This window comes from Pipra filicauda, unplaced genomic scaffold (genome assembly GCF_003945595.2).
Source record: "Pipra filicauda isolate LSUMZ 115617 unplaced genomic scaffold, ASM394559v2 scaffold474_size475410_pilon, whole genome shotgun sequence".
NCBI classification, from domain to species: Eukaryota; Metazoa; Chordata; class Aves; order Passeriformes; family Pipridae; genus Pipra; species Pipra filicauda.
Genome location: NW_024104614.1, coordinates 36,376 through 46,150, shown reverse-complemented (window position 1 = coordinate 46,150; position 9,775 = coordinate 36,376). Strand labels below are relative to the sequence as shown.

At 50.4% G+C, this 9,775-nt stretch overlaps 1 protein-coding gene across 4 annotated transcripts; it reads right to left on the bottom strand.

Moving 5' to 3' along the window:
* Nucleotides 1-4,102: 4,102 nt before the first annotated feature.
* On the bottom strand, nt 4,103-9,702 carry SLC35C2 (solute carrier family 35 member C2). 4 transcript variants are annotated; one of them, XM_027745849.2, is made up of 9 exons: nt 9,380-9,702; nt 9,148-9,298; nt 7,448-7,511; nt 7,163-7,235; nt 6,834-7,002; nt 6,459-6,542; nt 5,951-6,126; nt 5,131-5,260; nt 4,103-4,988 (listed from the first exon to the last, which is right to left on the bottom strand). In XM_027745849.2, the coding sequence occupies exons 1-9, from the start codon at nt 9,494-9,496 to the stop codon at nt 4,870-4,872; spliced, it is 1,083 nt and encodes a 360-aa protein (XP_027601650.1). In that variant the 5' UTR covers nt 9,497-9,702; the 3' UTR covers nt 4,103-4,869. The 4 variants fall into 4 exon arrangements, with proteins under 4 accessions (XP_027601650.1, XP_027601651.1, XP_039242162.1 ...); XM_027745850.2 differs by having other exon boundaries at nt 6,062-6,126; XM_039386228.1 differs by lacking the exon at nt 6,459-6,542.
* Between the last annotated feature and the right edge of the window lie 73 nt (nt 9,703-9,775).

Below are 9,775 nucleotides of genomic sequence, written 5' to 3'. Positions count from 1 at the left end.
TCCTTTCCTGTATTCAGCACTGGTGAGGGCACAGCTGGAGTGCTGTGCCCAGAGCTGGGATCACCACTACAAGAGACATGGACATGCTGGAGAGAGAGACCAGCAAAGGGCCACGAAGATTATGAAGGGCCTGGGAGCACCTCACACACAGGGAAAGGCTGACAGAGCTGGGACTGTTCAGCCTGAAGAAGAGAAGACTTGTCAATGTATATAAATACCTGCCAGGAGGGTGGAAAGAGGATGAAACCAGGCTCTTTTCAGTGGTGCCCAGGGACAGGACCAGGGGCAACAGGCACAAACTGAAACACAGGACATTCCCTCTGAACACCAGGAACCACCTTTTCCCCATGAGGGTGACCGAGCCCTGGCACAGGGTGCCCAGAGAGGTTGTGGAGTCTCCATCCTTGGAGAAATTCAAAGCCATCTGGACACGTTCCTGGGCAGCAGCTCTGGGTGGCCCTGCTTGAGCAGGGACAAGATGACCTCAGAGGTCCCTTCCAACCTCAGTCATTCTGTGATGGAGATCTCCAACCATTCACTTTTCTTGTTTTCTGCTGTTTCTCCACCCTTCTTGGCCAGCTGCCTTTTCCCCTCTCCTCTGCTCAAACCCCTCTCCTTTCATTGCCTTTCTAGGGGTCATGTGGCAGTGTGGAAGGTGGCTGATGGAAGTGTCACAGTGATGGGGAGAAGACAACGGTAGGTGCAATTCCCAGAAAAAACCTGCATAGATGCAAGGCTGTGAACATGAAAATCTGCATACCACAATGATGAAAAAAAGAAGAGCCTCAGTGCAGATGCAGGGATATGGAGTCAGGGGCAATTATTTGCCACTGCAAAGATTGCAGATGAATGTGAGCCCCTTTACAGCCCCAGGCTGGTGGTAACCAGCCTTCTACCCATCTGCACCCAAGCTCCCCTTTCCCCACCTCACAAGGCACCAACCACAAACCTCATAATACAAACTACTGAGATGTTCAGCTGACACAAGAAATGAAGCACATCTTGAGGCAGCCCTACTGCTGGGCACCAGGCCCCGTGTTGCTGCTCTGCCTGGCTACTCCTGTGTGTTTGGGAAATAGCCTGGCTTCCCCACAGTAACTTGCTGATGTTACATACCTTGTTTGCTGGGCAGAGAACCAGAGGAGTGCAGAGGGGTCTGCAGGGACACTTTCTCCTTGCCCTCAGGATGTTTATGGTATTGAAATTTTAGCAGGAAGCCAAGCATCTGTTCTTCAAATAACGAGGCCTCCCAGGAGAATGGGTATAGAGGCAGAATCATCACACATGTAAACACCTGGTCCTACAGGCAGGAACAGAGTTTGCGGAAGGAGAGCAGCACCTCTGAGACTCGTTCAGCTTTGCTTCCGCTGGTTAATGAGTTCAAACACCATCAATATTCAGTGGCAGCCCCGCACTCCCTGGGTATGGCTGTGTGTCAGTGCGTGGGCTGGCACAGACAGGGAAGGTCTGGGCAGCACAAACACGTGTGTGCCCTCCCCAGCACTGTAGGGCTCCAGAACAGCCCAGAACATTCAGCCTTCACACACCTCCCTTGATGAAAGGGGGGGGCAGAACCAAAAACTGTGGCACACAATGATTGTCTGTACAGAAAAGGACTTCTCCCACCCCCTAAAGTGGCTCCTGACTCAGGGCTTGCCAGAAAATGGTCTGCATGACCCGTGAGCTTCACCACCCCTCTCAGATGGCCACAGAGACCACAGTGTGGCACAAAGAGATCTTTTAAGGGCAGGAGACATGGCCCTGTGCCTGCACACACAATTAGGTTTCCCCAGTGTTTCCAGTCCCAAGCCCACTGCATCAATCCAAGCCCCACACAGCTTCAGCAACACCAAGAAGCCTTGACTACCTCTGGCCAAGGAGCTGCAAAGCCACCCAGGGCTATTTCCAGGGGCAAACAGAATCTACTGGTACTCCCAGCTCCCACTACCATCCCCTGTACTTCTGTCCTGTCTCCTCAGCAGATTCCAACCCTACCTCTTCATGCCTACAGTCTGCACTTCAACACTATCAACTACAAGACTGTGCCTTCTCATTTTCTTTGTGTGATTTCTGCAGCACTCCTGCCTTCTCTTTCAAGTCCTTCATCTTTGCCTGTTTTTCCATTTTTGACATTTTCAATGCACAGTAGATGTTTTTCTTTAGACAAAAGAGGGTGGACAGGGGTTCCTTCTTCCTTTCATTAAACGTTAGTGCCCACTCAAGCAAGATGGACAGTATCCAACAGACGAGCTGTGCTGCTGCTCTAACACTGCTGCACTGCCCTGCACCAGCACAGTCCCACCCAACCCCTCCCAAGCTTACCAACAACTCTGCCATGTTCTCTAGAAGTCACCCAGCACTGCTGCCAAGCAAGACCACATCCAGGTGTAGAGTGACTCAGCTTGGAGGCAGGACTACAGCAAGTGTGAGGATGAGGCCTCCTTACCTTTTCCAAGAACTGACTCCAGCAGGAAGATAGTGACCTCTCACATAGGACCCACCTCATCAGCCCTTGAGGGTTCTGGGAGAGGAGCCAGGCAACATATGGACAGAAAGGAGCCCCACACCATGCCCCACTGGAGTTGCCTAGAGAGGAACACTGCCATTTTCCCAAAGAATCTCAAAGCTTTTACCCCTTCCTGCCAGTTCCCACGTGGACCCCTGCCACAGCCTTTTTATGTTGCTCACTGATCTACACTAAACCTGCTGCTTGCACTAGTTGAGCCTGCAAGGTCAGGTGCACCTCGCTACAGGCAATCAAGATTTGCTCCAAGAGCTCCAGGACAGAGCTGCAGTTCTAGGGCATCACCTCTGTCTTAAAAAGGAAACGAGATTGGAAGCAAAGAGACTACAGGGCTCTACAGTTCACAAGCACAGTCAGATTTCATCTTCAAGCACCGTACCTGGTGCAAACTCTGGCTTGGGAACAAAGTTGCCTTTACTGTGGCATTTATAGGGACCTGAAATCCCAGCCCGAGATTCTACCCCATCCTTCTACACTAGAAGAATGCCTGGGGTTCAGTTCTAGGAGAGTAGAAGGGGAACTGCAAAAAGCAGCTGTGATATGGCTGAACACAGATCACATGCAGAAAGCACCACTGCCCCACAACAAGTAGAGTATTTCATGCTTGGGGCTCACACCTATTGGTGGGATAAACAGGGTGAATCCTGCTGGAAGCATCACAAGTCCCAGCTACTGGAAAATCCAGCTAGAGACACACCAAGCCATTCTCAGCTCCAGGCATTCCACTTGATGCACAGAATACCTTGGTGTTGCCAACCTGGCATGGAAGTGCTGGTTCAGTAGCTTTACATGAGGAAGCTGCACCACCTGCTGTCTGCTCTGGAGTCAGTTACCAGAACATCATCAAAGATGATCACTAATAACAAAACTTTTCTTCTTCAGAACCGGTTTTTTTTTTTTTTTTTTTTGCAGGACATGCTCTTGATTAAAGTCATCAAGAGTTCATATCTGAAAACTATGAAGCAAGATTACAGAGGGACAGCCTAGTCAAAATGGTTCAGGTCTCAAACAGAATACGAGGAGTTCCCTTTAATACCCAGCTCCTGTCAGGAGAAAGATCACACTGTTATCCCTTGGGGGAGCTCTCTTAAGTTATTTCCACTCCAAAAACTACAAAAGTTAGCACTGAACAAAACTTTCAAAGACGCGAAAATTCCGCCACGCAAAAAACCAGCCACCCGCCCAACGTCACTTGAGGGTTAGCAGAAAGGAAAAAGAGCCATCTCAAATCCTGCACTACCCCTCTTTCCTGGACAAGGCTGCAGCATTAACTGATCCAATCCAGCGTGGCAAAGAAGGAAGATTCTTACAAAAGCCATAATATTAAAAGTCTTCCTAGGATACATGAAGGCAGACAAGTCAGTATGCTCACTTGGCTGGCATAAATATGAGGCTGCAGGAAGTTTTAGTTCTAGAGATCAATGATCCTATTCATGGGCAAGTGTTTTGTTTGCCAGGCCTCAGAAACAATTTGGCATGCAGCAGCAAGGTCAGTGAAGCTCTAAAAGGAAAGGAGTTCAGAAGACAAATGACCTCTGCTTCATGAAACGTAGGTACATAGTGCACAGACAAAAGGGAATCAGAAAAACAGTTTATTTAAAAAACAAAAAATCCCCCTCTCAAAACCCCACATACTTTCTGATAAACTTATTGCTCAAGTTAGGCCTCCTGTGACACAGCTCTCTCTCCCCTTGGCCTGTAGCACCAGAGGTACTCCTGCATCCCCATCCTGCCTCCAACCAACATCACTTGGCAGGTTCAATTGGTCCCAAATACCAGCATTTAATTCTCTCCTTACTATGCACACAGAACATGGAGGTCACCAGGCACAAAGGGTCCTTCTCACTGGGACAACTCTAAGGATTTATACAGTCATCTGCTCCCACCAGGATGGAAGTTCCTACTTTGTAGAAACATTTAAAAAAAAAGGGGGGGGAAGGTATATCTACCTTCTCTTTTGAAGCCAAAGCCTAAAACAGTAAAATCATCCCTGAACCACTCAGCCTGCAGTCCAGGTATGTCCACACTCATTCTACAGCCCATGGTCTACACTCTCAGTATTCAGCCTTCAGGATCCCCTAACAGACTTGCTGGAGCATTTCTGTGTCTCATGGGCTGTTCCACGTCCACTGAACCAGGGCTTGTCTTCAAAGTTCCTGTGAAAGGAATTTTGCCTGTTTCTTGTGCAGCATTTACAGATTCACACTGTAGCAGAGCAGCAGAATTCTCTCACTAGGCCCTGGCTCTCCTTTGGGTGGTCACAGAGACTTTTGGACTTTCCTCCTAGATAGATATCAGGCAGGTTTGGTAAGAACAGAGCAAGAGACTTTGTGCTTCACGTTCAGTCATTGTTGTGGGGTTTCAACATCCTCTTCCTCCTTGTCCCCATGTTCAGTGTGGTGCAGCAGCAGCTCCAGGTCAGGGTCAGAGCTGGCATCTTTGTGTGGCTCCAGTGTTTTGTCACCTGTGTGCAGACAGCCTGTTTAGTGACAAACTTGGAGCACACACCAAACCTGGCGCTGGCAAAGGAGCTGGGACCAGACACAGCTCCAAGTGAAGCTACGAGAAAGCCCACAAAGAAACACAATGCCATTTAAAACAATGACCTTTGGAATTCACGGCTTTGAGAACGACATGAAGGGAGATTCCTGACAGGCAGACAGCAAAGCCCAGCCAGTTCAAGAGACTGAGGCGGTCTCCCAGCAAATGTGTGGCGAGGAATAAAATGCAGATTTCCTGTGGAAACAGAAAAACATGACAAGTGGCAGGGCAGGACCTGAGGAGATATGCACGAGATGTTTTACAGCTGCAGCCCAGATCAAGATGCCAGGCTGCTAAATTTCCATCAGCACATTCTTTCATGCGCACGGAGTTCTAAAAACAGTTTTTGGGAACAAACAACCTGTCAAACTGGGATGTGGGATTTTAAGTCATCTGACTGCATAGCTTGGTTACAGAGGAATCTTCCAACTTCTGGACCAGACAGATTTCACATGTCAGAGTTCAGCTCAAAAGTATGTGTGCTGGACTCCTAGCAGGAGGGGAGGATGTGCCAAACTAGATTACAGAGACAGCTCAAACCAATGGTTTGTTCACATACAGGTCTGATGCAAGAGCTTGCCCTTCTCACCCCTCCTCCCTTCCGCACCAGCCACTGCTCATGAGGCCCACATGTTTTAGTCTATCCCACATCACAAGAGACTTTGGTCACTAATGGTATTTTTTATAGAACAGCCACTAGTCTCTGGCCCTTTGCTGCCAGGGACTTCACTGCAGAGACTGAAAGGCAAAGCATCGAGCTCCTGTGCGAGGAGAACAAAAATAACAATGATTTCTAAGGATCTAAAGGAAGTTCCCATCACATAAGGCCCAATAGGGATGACTCAGTACTTGCCTTCTAGTATTAGCACAGGAACCATGCCTTACCTTAAAAATGCCAGCAATGGAAAGGGTGAGGCTAGATGTTCTGGAAACCAAGAGGAACTCAGAAAAGCCTAGACCAAAGGCAAGAATTCCACCCAAGAACAGCTTCCCTACCAGAGAGAACAGCATTCCTGCTTCATGGAAACGGAAGAGCTTCTCTGATATGGACAAAGGCAGGCCTAGGAACAAGACAGTGAGTAGCAGAATACCTTTCCCAACTCCCAGGATTCCTTTCAACAAGATGGATGGGGGTGGGCTGCTCACATTCCAGTATCAGGAGGATGTGGAGCCAGTTCTTCACAGCCCTTATTTCCACAAGTGTGGCAGGCTACTATTCCTACGCACTCTTTAATGATTTGCCAGCATAAGGTAATTCCAGATCTCTAACTGCTTTGTAAAGTTCACAGCTGTTGACTTATCTAAATGAATCATCTCAAAACACCAAACTGCTAAGCAGTCTCCCCAACCACTCTATAAAGCTATCCCTGCTTTCTCTAATTAACTCACGCACCCTCAAACACCGCAAAGAGTGGGAAGAGCCCCAGGAACATGAGCGGCTGCAGGTGAAACATGATATCAATGGGATTCTGGAGCCCTGAAAGAGGAGAATCAATAACAGACCAGGTAGCAACAAGCCAGGGAATAAAATAGCTCCCAGAGCCTTTATTAGCACCATTCCTAGACACACACCTTGTTTGTGATGCCCACACCTGTGCTGCTGCAGATACCAAGCCACCTTCATCACCCATCAACAGATAACCCCTGCCCCAGGTTTCAAACACCTTCCCTTACAGGGGATGTTTTGTTTCTGCAGCGAGGGCTACCACCTCCTTATTCCCCTCCCCATTACCAGCACCACCACCCCCTTTCCTAACACCCTACGTACCCAGCTCAGCCTTCTGCATAAGTATCTGTGTGAGAGTCCAGCGGATGCCCCCAAGGAAAGAGGCACAGAGCACCAGGATGAACCCCTGTGCGTTGAACTGGGTGGACTTGTAGGTGAACATGAAGAGTCCCCCAGCAATGAGCAGAACCACCAGGAGCAACGTCACTCTCTGCGTGAGATCAAACACAACAGAGACACACAACCTCTTGCTTTTCAGATTCATCCACATAACTGCATTCTCCCTCTACTTACATGTTTCCTGTGCATGTACTGCCTATTTCCCCGGGCCTGACCTTCTCCCTTCATAAAGCATTGTGTGGCACCCTTACCATTTCCTCCAGCTTGAAGAGCAGTGAAAAAAGCAGGATGAAGAGAATAGCAGAGGATTTGGTCATCGTGTAGCTGTAAGAACCAAAATACACTGTCAGTCCCCTCCAGTGTAGTCTTTCCCATCAAAATACTATTAGAAACCAATCACCCACTTCTACATTGCTACCAACAAGCTATCACAGACCCTGTGTGCTGACCCCACCGAGTCAAATACCTATTCAAGAAACAGAGCCTGACAAAGCACTTTTCAAACCCCACCCAGGCAAGGTGATGTTTGTACTCACAGGGAGACAGTGACATACAGGAAGCTCCAGTTACTCAGCCCAATATCCAAGGAAGTTGACAGAGCTAAAGAATCAATGAAAAAATCCTGATGTTAACTGTCATCCACTACCTAAAACAACCCACCACAAAACCCTGCTACTTGACCAAAAACACAGAGATCAGAGCAGAACCAGGGGGGAAAAAAGAGTTTTCTTCATGTTAACTCTTCAGTACCAACATAGCTCAGATATTCTCAGCTCTTTATGTTTCTGTTTTGCTCCCTGTGATTTACGTTGGGCTCAGCACTGCACTCTTGCCCTCCCTGTGACTGAAAGCCATCACAGATTTGCATAAAGTCTTTTTTGAATGTATCAGAACGTGGTAACTGGTAAGTCTGAGGGCCACTGCAAGAAGCCTGAAGAAGCAACAATCCTTAGCACACACTCTTAACTCTGGGTGCAGCATTTGTTACAGTCTATAATCCCTTGTACATAAGTTTCCTACCACAGGAAACAGTTTTGCTGATCCAGGGGCAGGCTGTGCTGAAAGGTAATATTGCTGCAGACGTGGAGAAAGCATTTTTCAAGAAACCATGGGGCATTTTATGTAAGGCATTGCAAACCTTGCCAGAGATCTTAGACCAGATGCTGTTCTGTGGGAGCCAACATAACATACAGCCAAAGAACTGCAGAAGTAGTTACAGTTCTGTGCTCTGAGTAGGAGCTTCACTCCTTGGTCTCAGCTACAGTTCTGTGTGCCACATATGATGAACTTCTCTATCAGGCTCTAACCTGAGAAAGCTGCTGAAATAACATAAATGCACGGCTTGATACCAATGTTAAAGAGAAAATGTTACTTGCAGAAACAACTTACTGAGGTATTGTAGAAGATTCTCATTATTTGCTCTCATGTGCCAGTGGCTCCTTCACAAAGATACGTTCTGTGTGGCCTCTCCCTGCACTAACACTTCTTTGTAATGAGCAATGAAGGTAGCACACCTCAAGCTAAAGCTCCAGGTAGCACCTACACCTGCCCTGCGCCTGGTAGGGAAACACAGAGCCTGGAGAGACAGCTGCACCCCCCGGCTCACCCTGTACCAGGGGACTGGCCCTGACCATCCCAGGAAAACAAATGGCTCCAGAAGTGGTCAGAGTGCAGCGGGAAACCCTGAGCAGCCGCTTGGAATATGCTGAGTTGGAAGGGATCCATTAGGATCAGAGTCCAACTCCTGGCCCTGCACAGGACACCGCAAGAGTCACACCATGTGCCTGAGAGCATTGTCCAAATGCTTCTTGAACTCAGACAGGCTTGGGGCTGTGACCACTTCCCTTGTTAGCCTGTTGTAGTACCCAACCACCCTCTGGGTGAAAAGCCTTTTGCTGATATCCAACCTAAACCTCCCTTTACTCAGCTCCATGCTGTTTCATTGAGTCCTGTCGCTGGTCATGAGAGTGAAGAGATCGGTACTTGCCCCTCTGCTTCCCTTCATGAGAATGTTGAAGACCACAATGAGGTCTCTCCTCAATCTCCACTTCTCCAGGCTGAACAAGCCAAGTGCCCTCAGCTGCTCCTCATAAACCTTAATCCCAGACCTTTCACCATCCTCGTGGCCCTCCTCTGGACGCTCTCCAACAGCTTAACGCCTTTTTTTTTTTTTTAATATTGTGGTGTGCCCAAAACTCATCGCCCCCGGCCCCCTTCCCCTCCCCTCCATCCGTACCTGCGGGGGCCGCCCGGCGCAGACAGTCGGCCCAGGACAGCGCTGCCCGCGGGCGGCCGGAGCGGCACCGCGCCAGGGCTCGGGCGAGCGCCGCCAGAGCGAAGATGAGCAGCAGGTGCAGCAGAGTGACGAGCAGCGGGAACGGGAAGCTCTGCGGGACCGAGAGCCGCTGTCACCGCCGCCCTCCCGCCGCCGCCGCCCCGCGCCGCCCGCCCCGCCACCCCCACGGCACCTTCATCAGCCACTTGTTGTAGAAGGTGATGCCGATGGAGAAGCCGTAGTAGAGCAGCACCAGCGGCGCCGCCAGCGCCGCCCGCCCCAGGGCCGCGCCGCCCGCCCCCGCCGCCATGCGCCCGGCACCGCGCCGGGAGGGACGGGCAGGAGGAGGAGGAGGAAGGAGCGGGGATGGGGAGGATGGGGGATGCCGGTGAGGGGTCGGCGGCGGCGGGGCAGCGCAGGGCAGGGCAGGGCAGGGCAGGGGGCGGCGATGCCGAGCGGGCCGTGCCGGCGGGGAAGCGGGGCCGCCGCTGACGTTGCCGGGCGGGGCGGGCGGACGAGCCGGGGCCCGAGCGGGGCGGGCGCGCCGCGGTGACGCTCCGCGCAGGGCGGAAAGAGGCGGAGGAGGCGG